Here is an 18,135-nt window from a genome sequence, read left to right as displayed (position 1 = left end):
TGACTCCGTCATTTCATGATGGTTAAAATGTGTTTTGTGCTGATCTTGATACAACTGAGTGCCTGGGAAGGGCGATTGGCTCTAGTGTGCCATCCGTGTAGACATTTCACAGGTTTTGCTGGAAATGTACAAACTTCCCTCGTGTATATTTCCTTTGATGGCTCAGTTCTTTCTGGTGACTAAGCGGATTCTGCCCTGGAATGCTTTAAGGGCAGTAAAGCTGCTGCACTGCCTGGGTCTTTTAACGCCTGCGTAGCAGTTCCTTCATCACTTAAAAAAATCAGAGACTACTTCAGGGAGGCTGGTGCATAGATCGCCCCCAAATGTTGCAAAAGCCAACTCAGTCTTTTTGAGGCCGGGGACCTTGGTGTGGCAGTCAACAAGCAAGCAAGGACACCAATCTTCTCAGTCGACTTCCCCGGTGGGAACAGCCACAGCACCAGTTTAGTTTGCCCTTAGAAGCATATACCCATCCCGTATAGGTGTCTTTTAGTATTTTCTCCCAGGGTGGCAATCAGTGACATATGACAGAAGGATCATACAGGTTGTGCACTTTTTTTGGTTCTAGCAACAGAAGAGCTTGTTTTCATTCTGGTTTTTTTAGGTCTCGCTGAGTCAGCGCGCTTGCGCTGCTCGGAGAGACATTTAATAGGTGAGTTTCAAAGTGCTGCTGGCTGGCGACAAGCTTGCGTTCACGCGCGCAACCGACAGGTTTGCAATGTGTACAGCCGCGATCACTTTCACTTTCGGGCACGCAGCCTACTTTCACTTTTCCCATCACGCGCGCAACATTCACGTCCACTTTTTGTCCACTCCTTGTCTTCTCAAGATGTGTTACTTTCTCCCTTTCACCATCTAACAAGGGAGACATCCAAGCAGGATACATTTTAGTGCTCGCTGTTCTTTCCTTTCCTTGTCGCCAATATTATGAAGTACACGCTTCCTACTTCTTGTTACTCTCTGGCACTCTGGAAATATCTGACGGGTAAAAATAAGTGCCAGACCGGTCCCCAAACATGTGTGCCGGTGCCCCCCATCAGCAGCACCGGTTCATATTAAGCACCGCTGAGTTATCCCTGTACAGCGCCGAGTGCACCGCGGGCTCGGCAGCCAGCAATGAGGGTGTAGTTTTAGTGGCGCGATGCATGAGGCAGTATTCATGCTTGGGGTCAGCTCCAGCACAGATGTTCTGCTTACTCCTCTCTTCCAATCCTGATTTTTTTCCCACACCCCTCTGCCCATCTCTTGTTCTGCCCTCATCCCACCGCCTATCTGCTCCTCTTGTCATTATGTCGGCCCCCAGAAAGCACCAGCTTGTGTTATTGCTTCATTTATCCTGTTACTTGACCGGGGTCAGGCACAGGTAGGAGCCCTTTAAGTACAGCAGCTTCATCGGCTGCTGACCACAGGCCAAGTGACCTGTGAGGGCAGAAATAAAGACCAGCTGCTGGATGACTCAGCAGTGAGGGACCAGAGCCCTTAAAGAGACTGAGATCCTTGGGGTCCGGAGAGAAGCGCACCAGGCGAAGATACAAAGAGTTCCTGAGAGTTTCAGAACATTGTGCTGCAGCATACATTGCACACTGTGTTGTGTCATACAGTGCACACTCATGAGTGTCATTCTTTATACAAATCTGTAAGATTGTAGGAGCCGCACCACACTAAGGTGACGTGATCTGTATCCACTCACCAGTCATGTGAGCCAATCGACTCCTAGAGGTGGCACCCCTGTACCCAGTGCAGGGACTGAGATACAAAGGCTTTCATTGGTGTTACAGCCACTCTGACACTCAGTGGGTGCTTTAAAGCATGCACTGTAGTGCTTCAGCATGGCGGGTGACCAAAGTACCAAGGCAGAGCTGCTACAACACATATGTCAACAGGTGGTCGATTGTGACACCCCTTTAACAGGGAAGAGCATTGGCACCCCCAGCTTCTAGCTATGCTGCGGCTCTGAAGCACTTCAGCTACATGCTGCCAGGAACACCGCCTCTAAAACCACAAATCTACCTACAGCACCCTCTCTGCCCCATAAGCTGCCTGCTGCTTTCCCCTCCTCCCCTCGTGACATGATTTCTACAGGGCCCCTTTACACTACTCTCGCCTGGTCCCTTTTGACGCAATCTATCCTATTCCCTTTTCAAGTGCTCTCTCGTAGTCCCTTTTGGCCTATTCTCCCCAGCTCCTTTTGACGTCCTTTTCCTGGTTACATCCTACATACTCTCGCTGGTCTCTTTGATACGCTCTACTAGGTCATTTAATATACTCTCTTTGGCCCATTTTATATATGGGCTCAACACTGCCACATTTCCATACTTGCCTAGTCACTTCTTCTGTACTTATTCTTCATGGTTCCTTTGCTCACTTTTGTGTGCTCCCCAGCCCCCTTTTATATGCTGTCCCTGCCCCTTTTGATCATTGATCCCTCATAATATATACTCCTGTCAGGTTTATATACCCCCTGTCTCCTTTCATATGTCCTCCGTGGTTCATTGGATGTACTCCTCCTAGTTGTGACGTATACAAGCTTCAGCTCTCTATTGAAACACAGTCCCTGGTTCTCTCATGGCAGCCCCTGCCTAGTCCACTCTGGTCCTCCTACAGGGCCTTCTGGCATAACCCCACTTATTAAAATGAACAATTCCCCGTTCCCAGGCCCGTCCCAGGGTGGGATGGATGGTACCTTCATTTTCATGAGGCTTGTTTACTTTGCTTCACATGTCATGTGCCTGCAGTTTGGCAGACACTTTTTATTTAGTGTGCAATTCATATATTTCTTTTAATGGATACAATTTGGGATTGATATAACCCTACACATATTCAGGAAATAAGCTATAATTGAACCACCCAGGATAATGTACTGCATGGCTAAACACTTAGAAGGTTCCAAAGGCGAGACCTATTGGCTATGCCAATGCTTGTTTTTCCTTGGGACCGCTATTAAACGCAGAACCTTGAAAATGTTTTTCATTGTAAGTGTAAACCAGAAGAAGCAGGAATAAGGCGCGCAATGGAGAGAGCGGGGAGCCACGGGGAGAAGGTAGGTGGGGAAAAAAACCAAACGCACTGAAACCACCAGAAACCTAAGCATCCTCCCCATGGGTGTGCCAACATTTTTTTCAAACTGCTCTCCACAAGCACACACAGATGCACAGCTGACAAAACTGCACCTGACCTGCTGTGAATAACAGCCAAGATGCGGATGGAAAACCGATGGAAACAAAACACGCACGCAACACAAACCGGCGTACCCAAAATCTAGGGAGGGTGCGGAAAGGAAACCTGGATAAAGAAAGGTGCATGCATTTTTGTTATGCAATCCCCTTGTGTCCCAGAAGTCTACAAATGTCTGTACACAGTTTGAGATTTCACCTGAACAATACCTTTATAAATCTGTTTGTTATAAATCTTTTTGGCTCCCCTCCACTATTGCGGAAAGCTTCTCCTTCCTCTCTTAGGCACACTGAAATAAACACAGTTGTAAATGGGTCATGTTGTAGTGTGTGTGACTGCTAGCCTGTGAAAGTTGTGACATTGGTAATATGAAACAACTACTCTGTGAGGGGTTTGAGTACTGTAAGTAATGTGTGAGTGCCAGCACGACTACCTCACTCCATGTCATTACAGACATTTTTTCTAGAACTGGGCTTTTCACCAACAAAAGAACTGCTGTCTGCTGTGTTAGTTGTATTTAAAGTGGTGAAAATCAAGACTGAAACATCAAGAATGCACTAGGTTATCACAAAAGAATGAGGCTGGAAATTGTGTCCTTATTGACATGAAGTGAGGTGGTCACCCCAGTGATTGGTACTCTGTGCTGACTAAACCTCCCTTAACCAGACCCAACCCAGAGAACACACATTGTTTTACAATTGAAATGCACTCAAACTGCTCTGCTCTTCATTGGCTTATCAGCATGTTCTTTTAAAAGTAGTCCTTGGATGAAAATGACGTAGCCATCTTCAGATTAGCTAGTAAACACTAGACGTGTACTTTGGCATTGCTCCATTTCTTTCTTTTAATGGAAAGTACAAACATATGATTGCAGATTTAATCGATAGTCTATCAGTTTCACACTCTCAAGAGAAAGTTCACCATCGGATAACTTGCAGCTCTACACATTTCTCATGAGAAGAAAGCATGGGGAAAGAGCATTAACAGTTTGAGGTCTCATGCCATCATAAAATTGAGGCGGAAACCCTCAACCCTGTACCATGCCAGCATCATGTATTCTGCACACTGTTTTTTTTAACCCATTCGTACAATTAGAACTGAAAACTGCATGCCCCAGAATGCAGTGCGCTTTTGGATGAAAAGGTGGGCCGAGCAGATGTCACTCATGATGTTCACGTATTTAGATACTCTTATTACAATTTTAAGTGGCTGAGTATAGTTTGTTCTCATTGTTTTTCAACATGGCACGCTGGATTATAAAACGTTGATGAAAACAAAAGTTAACCGACACAGATTTTTTTTCTTCCGCTCAACATATTATCTATTTCCTTGTGTATTTTGGATGTGTGCATTGGTGATTAAAGATTGTGATTTGCTGAAAGAGATGAGCCTTACATTAGATCACAGCGCTCTTTTGTTTGAAGCAATGACAGTGAACCTTTGCCTATTGTTAAAAAATATGAAGGCAAGAGCCCATTCAGTGCTGTGAAGCTAAGCGAAAACATATAATGCTGCTCATTGGATAGGGGCGGAGCGAGGATCACTGAACACACACGCCCATGGACGCAGAGACAGCGCTGTCTATGAGGCCAGACCACCTCCAGGGATTTTATATGGAATGTCATGCTGCTCCGCCTCCCACTAGAGTGAATCAGATACCTACGAGTGGGTGCGATCCTGCCATTACAACACACACTTTGAAGCAGGGAGGGGCTTTCATTTTGTCAGGATTGCAGCTTCTTCAGCTTTTAATAAACTTGATGCTCTGCTGGCAAATTTCCCTGCCACTTAGCAATAACACTATGTCTAACAAATTAATCCCTTTGGGAAACACAAATTGCACACCAAATTATCACTGTTCACTCAGACACCAGGAACTTATCACAATAGCCAACCAATCAAATATGTAAATGTTTATTCATTAATTCAATATTAAAAAATATAACAAGTTGATAGGTGAAGAGACCGCATTAAGCATTCCACTCTAATATTAAAAACAATACCACACTAATGCATTTAGGGTTATTGCACAATAAAATCCACAATAAAATATATATTTAAAACAAAGTGCACAACAATTATAGGAATCAACATTAATAGTCCATCTTAGGAGGAGCCTAGCGCGCAACCAAGATGGCCGCGTAGGCTTGTGGCTCCCGGGGGCCTCCGCAACCTCCCACGTCTATCCTGTCATAATCCTGATTTTTTCGACGGGCTTTTGTTCATGATCTTGCGCTGAGGTGCCACTCGTTTTCCAAATCGAAATTGGACTCCGGGAACGGGTTTTTTTGGTGGTCTGAAGTTTGCGGCCCTCTCCGGCCTTGGTGCCGACCTCGGGTTGGTGAGGTGCCCGGCTGCGAATTGAACAACAGCGGCATGCCAGGCTGGGCCTGCCCCGGACCCCGTGCTTTCACTTTCGGTTTCGAGTTGAGCTACCGCAACTGATGTGTGGGACATCGGGAGAGCTGCGCTGGGTGCGGAGTTCAAGGCCTAGTCTGGAACTGTAAACGGGCCTCTTTCAGTTGGCGGCCCGGATCTCCTGGCCTTCCTCCGGGTGCTGGAGGGTGCCGACCTTGCTGATCGCTGACGATGTCGACAAGAGTGGACGGCGACAAACTGAAACCCAAATATACCCGGAGGGGAGCCTATTCCCAGGCCAACAATATGGACCGCTATGCGCAGCCAAAGGGATCCCCTAGTGGATCGCGTAAATCGCCTGAGCCGCCCAAGGAGACCTCGGGCGCATCATCCGAATTGACCCTGTTGGATGTCATGGGGGCCATTGAGGAGATGAAGGTGACGGTTAACCAGCAATTGGATACTCTGGCTAACAAATTGGACTCGGTGCCGATTGATGTCACCTTGGTCAGAGCGGACCTGTCGAAAACCAATGACCGGGTCGACTCATTGACCCAAGCGGCGTCGAGCCTAACGGTGGATGTGGCCGCTTTGCAGACGACCGTGCGGAGGTTGCAGCTCGCCAGTGACCTGACTGATCGTCGCCTTGAGGACTCCGAAGGCAGGGCCCGGCGGAATAACGTCCGCATTATCGGCGTGCCCGAACGGTCGGAGGAGTCTGCTGTAGATCTTTTTGTGGAGGATCTAGTGGTGACTCATCTAGCGCCCAAAGGGCTGAGCAAGTTCTTCGCTGTGGAACGGGCCCACAGGATTCCGGGGGGTGCGCCCAAGGTGGGTGCCCCCCCGCGGCCTATCATTGCCCGACTTTTTAATTTTCGGGATAGAGACGCTATCCTGCAGGCGTCGAGGGTGGCTGGGCCATTACGATTTGAGAACTCCAATGTTAGCTTTTATCCGGACTTTACACAAGCGGTCCAAAAGCAACGGATGGGATTCTCGGCCATTAAACGGCGCTTGAGAGACATGGAGTTCAAGTATGCGATGCTATTCCCGGCTAGGCTGCGGGTCGAGTTAGATGGTCGCTCCCACTTCTTCGACCGGCCGGAGGCTGTGGGAGAGTGGCTGGATGCCCTGCCCAGGAGTCTGGATCGTGAGGGTCGGATGACGGAGAGCGGAGAGGGTTTGACGGAGTAGGACTGGAACTGTGATCCTAGTGATGGACTGTATTGGTAACGTTTTGCACCTGTGGCTGCACTGGACTCCAGTTTGTAACGCTTTGCTCCGTGGTATTTGGAGGTTGCGGGGGGCTTGCTGAGGCCCTTTCCTCCTTCTGGGGTTTTTTCTTGTCCTTTCTTTCATATTGGGGCGACAGGCACACTGCATGTTGGGGGGGCTGTTCGGGCTCACGCAGGGGTGCAGGGAGGGGGGAGTTTTGTTGGGGTTGATGGGGTGGGGTTGGGGTTTGTTTGTTTGTTTCACAAGGCAGGGTAACATTTTTTGCTGTGCTCTTATGATTGTGCTCCCCGGGAGGGGGATATTTTGTGCTGGGAGGGATGGGGGGTAGGGGATTGAGACTTCTTTCCTGGGATGTGAATGGGCTGGGGGACAGGATAAAGCGGGGGGTAGTCCTGCAGTTCTTGAAACGTATTTCGCCTGACATTGTGTTCTTGCAGGAAACGCACCTCATAGGGAACTCTTTTCATGCCATGAACAGACGAGGATATCGCCTCCTGGCCCATTCTGGTTTCACCTCTGGCTCGAGGGGAGTGGGCATTTTGGTCAGGACCTCTCTCCCGTTGGTGGTGGATGAGGTGCTCCACGACGACAGAGGGCGCTATACTGCACTGGTGGGGAGGTGGGAGGGTAAGTTGATTTCGCTGGTCGCGGTCTACGTGCCGCCGGGCCTGCAGACGGCCACCTATGCTGATTTGGGGCGCCTGCTGCTTAGGCTCCGGGGGGGGGGTGCTGGTACTGGGGGGGGGACTTTAACGCTGTGGTTTCCGGAGTTGAGGATCGATACCCCCCTAGGGACCTCCCTCGGGCCCAGAACTGGCTGGGGGGCTTTCTGGATACCCTAGGACTGATAGATTGCTGGCGGTTGAAACACCCTGGACAGGCGCAGTATACCTTCCATTCCGGTGCCCACGGTAGTCTTTCGAGGCTTGACTATATGCTGGTGCCTGCGGCCCAAGCGGGGATGATCGGAGAGGTGCGACATTTGGCACGCGGTATATCTGATCACTCCCCCCTTTTGCTGCACCTAGATATCGCCCTGGGGGCGGAGGGGAGGGTGGCCCCGATTAATCCCTGGTACCTCCGGAACCCCACGATTCGGGCAGACCTGGTTAAGTCTTTGGAACACTATTTTAATGACAACGTGGGGTCGGTGTCTTCTGCCATCTCCCTTTGGGAGGCCTTTAAGACGGTGCTCCGGGGCCAGGCCCTATCTCTCATTTCCCACACCAAAAAATGTGAGGCGCAGGAGGTTGTTCGGCTAGAAAATGAGATCACCGAGTTGGAGAGTGAGTTGGAGCAAGGTGTTACGGATGACCGATTGCATGTGCTGGACTTTAAGCAGGCCGATTATAAGGCGCTGGTTACTGAAGCTGCTAGGAGTATGAGCAGGGAGCAACAGGGGCGATTGTACGATATGGGTAACAAGGCCGGGAAGTTGATTGCCTGGTTGGATAAGAAGGAGAGAGCGAGTCGAGTGGTGCCGGAGATTGAGAGGGTGGACGGTGTGCGTGTGACGGACCCTGGTGACATTGTTGATTGCTTTGCGGAGTACTTTCGCGGGGTCTACTCTCCGGTCTCAGAGCGATCGGAGGACGACTCTCGACTGCTGCTTCGCGACATTGCTCTGCCTTCCCTATCTGATGAGGATAAAGTGTTGATGGATGCGGCCCTGTCGCCAGATGAGATTGCTTTGGCCATTCGCTCTATTGCCTCGGGTAAGGCCATGGGTCCTAACGGACTTCCCATCGAATTGTATAAGCTGCGCCCAGATGCGATTGCCCCGTATCTCTGGGACATGTTCCTTGAGGCTCAGGCGGCGGGCTCCCTCCCTTCTGACCAGCGTCTTGCTGCTATTGTTGTTATCCATAAGGAAGGGAAGCCGCGGGATCGGCGTACTTCTTACAGGCCTATCTCTTTGTTAAACGCGGAGCCCAAAATCCTCGCCAAGGTACTGGCCAATCGTTTGATCCGGGTTGTGGGCGACCTGATTCATCAGGATCAATCCGGTTTTATACCCCATCGCAATACCGCTTTGAACCTGCGGCGACTGCATGGCGTCCTTGCTCGCGCGCCATTCATTCGTGAGCCGGCCATCTTGGCGTCCTTGGACGCTACCATGGCGTTTGACACCTTGGAATGGCCGTACATCTGGGCGGCTTTGGCAAAGTTTGGGTTTGGCCCGGGGTTTATCGGTTGGGTGAAATTGCTTTATGACAACCCACTGGCACAGGTAGTGGTCAACGGACGGGTGTCGGCTCCCTTTGTTTTGGGTAGGGGCACCCGACAGGGATGTCCATTGTCGCCTCTTCTCTTCGCGCTTTGTTTGGAGCCCCTTGCGGAATGGTTGCGGTGGCACCCCTCGATACGTGGCCTTAGATGGACGCCGGAATACGAGGATCGTGTTTCCCTATACGCGGACGATATCCTCTTGTATCTTGCATCTCCGCGCAAATCGCTCATTGTATTGGTGGATGTATTGAGCTCCTTTGGCCGTAACTCCGGATTGGTCATTAACTGGGCTAAGTCTTGTGTGTACGTTCTCTCCGGGGAGGCCCCCCCTTCCGCGGGGGTGCCCTATCCAGATTGCGGAGTCGGGGTTCACGTATTTGGGTATTTTTATAACCCTGGATCCGGTGGCCCGGTATGAACGGAATCTTCTCCCCCCCCCCCTTCAGCGCCTACGGGCGGATGTGGCGGGTTGGCGGCGGCTGCCGCTCTCGCCGCTCGGCCGGGCAGCATTGTTCAAAATGATGTCGCTACCACGCTTTTTGTACGCCCTGCAGAACACTATGGACGTAGTGCCGGCCCGTTACTTTCGGGAGGTGGAGAGTCTCCAGCGTCGATTGTTTTGGGATGGGCGGCCGCGGATTGCTCTTGCCAAACTGACCCTACCGTGGTATGACGGGGGGGTCGCCCTCCCTGACATCAAGCGTTATTACTGGGCCTCCCAGTTGGCGGCCGTCAATCACGGGATGTATGGCCCTGCTTTGAACCCGGCTTTTGAGATGGACAAATTGCTACTGCCAGGCGGAGACTATAATCGAGCACTATATTCGGGGTCCCTTGATGCGCGGTTGACGGGCCCGACGCGGGTCGCGGTGCAGGTGTGGCATGCAGCAAATGCGGCGATGGGGTGGAGGGATCGCTTGACTCGGGCTACGCCATTGTATGCGTCCCAGCGTTTGGGTTATCTGTATACTACGAAAGGCTTTGAGAAGTGGGATACGATTGGTATCAGCACGGTAGGGGATCTCTGGACGAAAGGGAAATTTAAGACGTTCGGCATGCTGAAAACCGAATACCAGTTGAATGACAGGGAATACTATCGGTATGCTCAAGTTCATCATGCCTTGTGCTCCGTGTTTTTAGACGTGGCGGCTATCCCGGAGCATTCCCCGTTGGAAGATAGAGTATTGGACGGCTATGTGCCGGATAGCACCATTTCGTTGATTTATAAAAAACTTATCAATGATCGAATGGGTTTGCTGGCCTCATTGCGGGAGACATGGATCGCCGACCGTTTAGAGCTGGACGACGAGGATTGGGTGTCAGCGGTGGCCTCCCCGAAAGAGGTGGCTATCCCGGCCCGATTGCGGTTCGTCCAGCTCAAGATACTACATAGAGTGTACGTCACGGGGCCTGGTTTGATGCGTATGGGGTATTCGGTGGATGGTTTGTGTAAGCGAGGCTGTGGGCTACTAGGGACTTTTCTCCATATTTTGTGGGAGTGTCCGGAGGTGACTCGGTTTTGGTGCAGAGCGCATGCGGTGTTAGAAGAAGTCACGCATGTTGCCGTGTTGCCGGAGGCACGAAGATGTTTGCTGAATGTCTGGGAGGCGACTGATTACAATGTGACGCAGACGCAGTGGGTGACTCTAGGCTATATGGTAGCGAAGCGTGACATTGCACAATTGTGGGGCTCCCAGAGGCCGCCAACGGTCTCCGAGTGGAAGGAACACATGGACTGGTGTATGTTTAGAGAGAAAACGGTGTATGTGGCGAGAGGCAAGCCTGGGAAGTGGATTAGGGTGTGGGGTCCCTGGAACTCCTATCGTGGAGGTATTTGCGCCCCGCCCCAGACGCGTGAGATGGATCCTGCTCTGTCTCCCTAGCCCGCGCATTCCTGTATGCTCCTGCGACATGCGAGTTTGTCTCCTCTGCCTTGCCCCCCTCCCCCCCCTCTGTCTACCCGGGTTGGTTTACTCCCTCGATACGGGGAGCACATGTTCCTGCCATTAACTTCCTATGCCTTGTGTGTTTGACGTTTTCTGTTTTCCAAAAATATGAAACCTTTCCTGTTTGTTTATGGACTGCGGCTGCGGCAGACTGCGCTGATTAGCACTGTAGTAACTTTTTTGTTGCTTTATTGATGTGAATATTAAGTCGTGCATAGGTTTGCACTGCGTTTAGCGGCCGGCCTGTTGGTTGTAGGCCCATACTTGTATCTTTTCGCAATTGTAATAAAGGTTTTTACAAAAAAAAAAAAAAATAGTCCATCTTAAATCAAGCTTAGGGATATGATCCTATACTGAGGTATATTTCAAATCCATAACAAAGTAAGAATATTTCTTTAAAAACGACCAAGGAGCGACACGTTTCAGTGGTATTAACCGGTCCAACCACCTTCTTCAGGCTTTACAAAGACACAATTGAAAATTCCCAGCACTTTGAATCTGTATGCAAAAAAATATATATATATGTGTGTGTGTAATCATATGATGTCAAATTCATCAACAGTTTTAACTTTTTTAATATAACAACATTCCTGATTGTACACAACCAAAATATATTGTAATGAATCAATAAACATACACACTCAATTGTTGGCTCTATAAAAAACAACTCCGGTTAAACACATCATCCATTCTTCACACTAGAATTTTAGAGTCTCTTAGCAATAACTTCAGAAACAGCAGTGCTCCTGAGGAGGGCACGCAAACCAAAAAAATAAAGGGGAAGTGATACAGCACTTGGAATGAATGAAAGCCGGGACAGGATAAGAATCAAAATGCAGCGCTCCGAGCGAATGCAAAGCTAATGAAAACACCAGCGCACCAGAGGAGGACTCGTAAACAAAGAGAAAATAAGTTCTTAAATTAATCAAAAAAGAAGGGATAGTGGAGAGAGAATGCACTTGGTACCTGCTCTGTGGGAGGGATAAACACAGGAAGAGGCATGGCAAATGCATGCCATGGACAAATGGGGAGAACGAATAAGAGAGCTATGATGGAGCCAGCAAATGGGAAGCCTGTGGGTGGGCTGAAGTCCACAAACTAGATACAGCATGCCTCTTCGAGCTAGCACATGCGCTGTCTACAGCCGAGACCTGAAAAATAATTTAAACAGGTACACAGCACGTAAATAAATCTAGAACTTGCAACAAAAAAGAAGTTGCACTCTGATAGAGATCAAAGTAAACGTACAGGCACACTCGGGGGTAGATTCAGACTACCCTACTCACTCAACAGCGCATACATAGAAGCACAGATGTACTATTCATAGTCACATTTACCGGCACCATTTCTCAGCCTGTACTGTTTCCAACATTTAATGACAAAAGCACAGCAGTACACTCCGAACCAGAAATAGAAGTATGTACATGTACTGCGAAAGACAGACACAGGCATTCTCTCTCTCTCTGCCTCTCTCTCTGTCTCTCTCTCTCCTCCTAATTACACAATTATACACTGCTTCTCACTCGTAGAAACAAGACAATACACTAACAAATGTAATCTCAAACACACTTCAAGGGAAAAATTAAATAGCTGGATAAGCACTTTATAAATAATTTAAACACAATCTGACACCGGAAAACTGGGATATGCAAAGAATATATAATATATTACAAATTAAACTGCTATCTGCACAGGGACAGAACACCAATGTACTACTCTGACATAGAAAAACATATAATTCCTAAAGCACACAGGGACACAAAATAAATTTAAATACAGATAAATGAATAACACGTACAGTCAATTAGTTACACATATGACTTATATACACCGCAGAAGTATTTTTTTTTTAAATGGCAATAATTAAGCCTCTAGCCAAAACTAATTGTAGAAAAGAAACTTAAGCACTATGGGGAGGCACAATACAAATGCTTATCACTGTGTGTGTTTGAGCCTACCTATGTCTCTGGATCTTAAAGTGCATTGTTGTATCACTCGACTTAGATTAGAATGTATACATCTATACAGTTTTATAACTTTAAGAAGGTACTCGTAAGTAACTTGTAAACTGTTTCTCAGTGTTCCATTATAAAGAATGCAAAATAAATATGAAGACATAAAACTAGTAATAAAACACAGAAATTCAATATTCATATGTGTATGAAGCCATAGAATAAAACATTTAAAAAGATGTATACACTCAAATAAAATTACTACATTATTTAACAGGACCACATAACTTAAAATGAGAAATTGACAAGCAAATTAAAGAAGCATAATAAGAAACCACTAACATTTAGGAAGAGAGAAGCACACTTCATGGCAGGCAGAATAGTATACTCCTCTACAACCTAATAGCACACTTTTGTTTCTTATATTTCTCAATTTTTAAATAATATCTCTCCAAAAACTGTTCTAAAACCAATGTAGAACTGCAGTCTTCATGTGGAATTATGGATCACATCAGCCATAGTTGTCATAGTATCCAGAACAAGTTATTTAAAATTTATTTCACCAGGCCCAAGAAACAGTGCACACATATATAATATTTTCACAAATTTGAAACCAGACACAATGTAGAAGCAAACTTTGATGTCATTAGTGATGTAATTGCTGAAGTCGTTAGTACTGTCATGGTTCGTCTCTTATGATGTCATCAGTGATATCATGTGTGATCCTGCGCACCACAAGGGGGTGGTGCATTTAATATGGTTCAAGCAGTGATGTCATAAATGATTTAATAGATTTTGTAATTTAAAAATGTGTGTGTGTTTTATGCTGTTCACAACACAAAGCTTTAAGTTGTGGTTTGTATTGCAAATTGTAACTTGTGAATTTCAGTGGTTTTATACGTTAGAGCCATAACCATAATTTCGTTTTAACTGTTTTTGTGTGAAAATATGTATATTTATGTATAATGACTAGAGATGGTAATTATTCTTCCTACTGTATTTTTGGCTTTTGTCTTGTGATCAGTGTAGCTGCAGAGTTGTATGGATTGAAAAAGCCTTTCCATACTGCATGGTGAGAATGAATACTTGTGGTTACTTTGAGACTTTATGAGCAGGCGGAGCTCTGACTAGCTAACCAGTGCAATGGACAACCACTGACTGACTAATAGGCATTCCTCGGGCTGCTCTGTTTGATACACAGTTAATAGGTTTTTTCTCGGTCATTAGAATACCTATAGGATTGCGCCACAGTTGTCATGGGCATATTCTGCACCACCATAATCTTAACGGGATTCTTCTTCATCAAAAGTTATTTTAATGGTCATGTACTGTTATATTGTCTGAATTTTAATAGTCCATCTTGGTTGTGTGTGTAGGCACGCATATTCTCCTTTGCGCTCAATTGTTTCCTGTTGTGTATGTTGCTGGATATATTTGGCTACCTATTCGTTGCCTCTTTTTGTTGGGAGTAATCTTTAGGAGGTATTTTATTACACTTTTATTCACTTTAAAGAGCATGTAATTGTTATGGCCATATTTTATGGCACATTACGCCTGAGGAGCATATTTCATGGCAGTAATAGTGAGCAAATGAAACAGCACAGTAATTCTTACAGGTATATTCTGTAGCAAAGTCATTCTTGAAGAACTTATTAACTCTGCATAGTAATTTTGTTGTGTATGATCCAATATGTCTGGAGGTGTATTCATTGGCTCTGTGGTTTTCGTATTCCTGCAAAACACTCAGTTTCAAGGGAACTTTGCCATCAAAAAAGAGTTAAAAGCTTTGGGTCTGATATACATGGTTTAGTACTTCAAGTGACTTGGGTACAGGCTGTGATGCAAATGACTGGGCACTGATTGTGAGTTGCATTAAATCTCTCCGGTTTGAAAATAAACATAGGTTCATGGGCAACACACATTCACTGTATTCTGTCTTAATTTCTCATCACCAGCCAGGACACCACTGGAGACATCTACTACTTTAACTTTGCCACGGGCCAGTCGACATGGGACCATCCAAGCGATGAACACTACCGGGAACTGGTTGTGCAGGAGCGCGAGAAGCTGCAGGCCCACGGAGGCAGTGGTGGCACAGGTGCACCCAAGAAAAAGGAGAAAAAGAAAAAAAAGGAGAAAAAGGAAAAAAAAGACAAGCGTGAGCTGCCAAAGCCCATTGCAGTGAGTTTTTCATGTGATATCCACAGGGGGAAATGTGTTGTAACGGCAGCCCACTGCTAGGGGGCTTTTTAGAAACAAACATAACATTTTACCAACCTTCTCTTTACTGATGCAGCCTGTTCGTTTTCTTCAACTATGCAGTGCTGGGGTTTTAATTGAAGTGCTGCAGTTTCCTCCTTTCTTTCTTGTCAGGGTTTTAAATGTCCCACTTGCCTCAGTATTTGTCAGCTCTTAAAATCTTTGGTGCTCTGTAATCAATCATCTGTCAAAAAATTGGTACTGTACATAACATTTCATGAGTATTTTATATTGTTTTAGGTCCTACATTAAAATTTGCTCAAATTCAGGGATTGTGGTGGGGCGAGTATAGTCTGAAAACTTAAATACGTATTGGTGTTTCAATGACATATTAGTGTATAGCATATTAAAACTATCAAATTTCAGCTTTTTTATGATCTGGCCTATGTGTGGTGCTAGGATGTGCTTTAGCCTTCCCAAATTTGATTACAATTAGTATTGCATCATAATGGCCAGGCCACCAGTCAATGCTTTCTGAAGCGGTAGAATGTCTTAGATAAAAATGTCCAGACACAATAGAATATTCTCAAAACACACAACATTAATTTGCACCCAGAAAAGTATACCATTTCTCTCAGAAGATGGATAATCACATTTTTGATTCGTTCTTGTAACTAAAATACATTTCTTAAAATAGCTAAATACCTTGGATGCCAATCATTGAGAGGTACCTTTTTCTTTTCAGACTTGCTTTTTCTCTTGTCCTTCTTGGTGTCAGTTGCCTGTTTCTCGCTGTCTGTATTAGAAGAGCGAGCTCCCCCTCTTTTGTGTTTCTCTTGCTGAAGATGAATCTTCAAGTTTTCAGTGATGACCCTTGTCTGTGATAAAGGTGCACCATGATTACATGGAGGCTGGGATGGGAATGGGGTAGCTTGACCAATGGCCCATGAATCCCAGGTGTAATTAGAACCCCTGAGACCTGGCTGTCCTTTCCCTATTGCGGATCTTCTCCTTCTTAGGCTGTTCCGGGGCACAGGAGACCCCGGACTGTCTGTGGGTCTAATTTATTTACGAGTCCCTACCAACAAAAGTAGCGTGAAGAAGCCATGTTGTATGCTAGGCTACTGAGACTCATTCTTAGTTGCCTAATTCAGCTTTGTGCCAATGCCAGACCCTGCCTGACAAATAAAAACTGGGGGAGCTCAGGTATCCTCCTAGGCTGGATTATTTCCTTTCTACTGCACATGGATCTATGTTGCACAGAGAAGAGAATGTGGGGCGACTGCTTATCAGCAGCCACTGCTGAGAGTAGGAAAAAATAATGTTGCCGTTACCGAGATACCAAAGCATCAATTCCCCCCCAACTCAATGGCAGTCCTTTTTCCATTTCTGATTTAACGTATATTCTGCAACATACCTGTAACATGGTACTCGACCATGTGTCTCTGAGAAGCATTCATTCAAGTCTCTGCTCCTGGCACTCACTGTTCACTTGAGCAGTCGTTGCATTTCTCAGGATCGCACTCTGGTTTCTTTGTTCTTAACCCTGTGCGAAAAAAGTGATCTATTTTTGGGACAGAGGCAATTGTTTTTTCTGGATTACTGCAATAGCTAAAATTTTGCTCTTGGGGGTTCTGAGCAACTATGCAACTCCTAATTCTACTGCAGAGAATCCAATTTAAGACGGTTTTTGTTTTCCTATACATGTGGAGTATCAGAAGGGAGGGCTGCTGACACAATAAGGTCATTGTTAGATGTCAAATTAGGGGGCAGCAGTGTTGAAGTTGGAAAAAATGGTATCCTTTACAATGTACTGGTAGTAGCCTCATCACAGTGGCAAAAGCAAAACTCTGTTTTAGGTAATTGATGCTGTTCTGAAGCGAAGAGCAGAGACAGGGGCCACAGACATCAATATATTCAGACATATTTTGCAATGTTTATAGTGGTTTTGGGGAATTTCACGTACACCATTTTGTGATGACTCTTCTTGTCCGGGTCACTCTGAGCTGGGACTGTTGACATTACACACAATAATTTCGTGGAATTTGTTGGTGAGCCGTGGGAGTTCTCCTTTCAGGGTTTAGGAATTTAGCAGGTTTATCCATTGCAGTGAAGCTTTCTGGGTGAGACTGTCCATAAAAGGACTTGTGAAATTACATTTGTGCACATTGCTTTCCCAGTTTTGCCAAGAAGATACGATTGTTCAATCCTCCAATTCATCAATGTTTTTCCCATGCACACACAGAGTAACATTTCAAGTACTCTCCAAGGTTTTCCTCACTCCTAGGTAGTGGACTCCTGTGTCTGGGGAAGCAGGCTATGGGGCGGAGAGGGGTTTAGATTTACACACTTTTCACTACCCGTGCCACAGAACTAGCGACAGTTCACATTTCTGAAATTCATTAATTCTGTTGGATACTTCTAACTGCAGATTCCTCAACTTGTGAATATTTCCTAGGTGCCAGACTTGATCTATACATTTTTCAGCAGTACTCTTGTGTGCCGTTGGGTGGCCTCGTGCAGCTCAGAGCCAACATTGTTCTTCTCCAGGATTGAGTGGAGCTGCATATAAGCCCCACCCATGTTACCAGATGGCTGTTCCTTTCCTTTCGTGCCTTAAATGTGGATCCGGAGGTCTTTGGTCTTTCGTAAAACAAATTTATTGAAGAGTTACCAGTGTGCGAGGGAAAATGTTACCTCCTGAGATAACTGCTCATACCGTGTAGGCACTGTCTCAAATAGAGGTCTGTGACGGACACTCTCAAAGTATGCTTATGGTATCTGGGGTCAGAACATGACTCCAGGGCCTGCGACGACTGTGCTCAGATGAGCCTAGAGGCCCTACGGGACCTGCAAGGCCAATCCTTACCTTGCCAAACACAAGAAGAATACATAACGCGATCGGTCGAAGTCAGAATGAAGGTCCTGTTCCTGCTCTTGAAGTCGTTCCCATAGCAGCTCATCGTTGTGGTCCAAATCTTCGGGTTCTAACAACAAAAAGCAGCAGTCAAAGCGGAAATTGGCCCCTTTCTGCCACTCGT

General features: G+C 46.5%; 1 protein-coding gene across 4 annotated transcripts in view; it reads left to right on the top strand.

Annotated features, from left to right (window-relative positions):
• Positions 1-18,135, top strand: part of CEP164 (centrosomal protein 164) — a 341,304-nt gene that overhangs the window by 92,284 nt on the left and 230,885 nt on the right. For all 4 annotated transcript variants that reach the window (XM_085647440.1, XM_085647438.1, XM_085647439.1 and 1 more), the window contains exon 4: positions 14,851-15,076. In XM_085647440.1, the coding sequence (XP_085503566.1) occupies positions 14,851-15,076 (226 nt within the window). The remainder of the gene's footprint in view (positions 1-14,850; positions 15,077-18,135) is intronic.

Source organism: Triturus cristatus, chromosome 3_2 (assembly GCF_964204655.1).
Source record: "Triturus cristatus chromosome 3_2, aTriCri1.1, whole genome shotgun sequence".
Lineage (NCBI taxonomy): Eukaryota > Metazoa > Chordata > Amphibia > Caudata > Salamandridae > Triturus > Triturus cristatus.
Note: the sequence above shows the minus strand (reverse complement) of the source record. Positions and strands in the feature narration are given on the sequence as shown.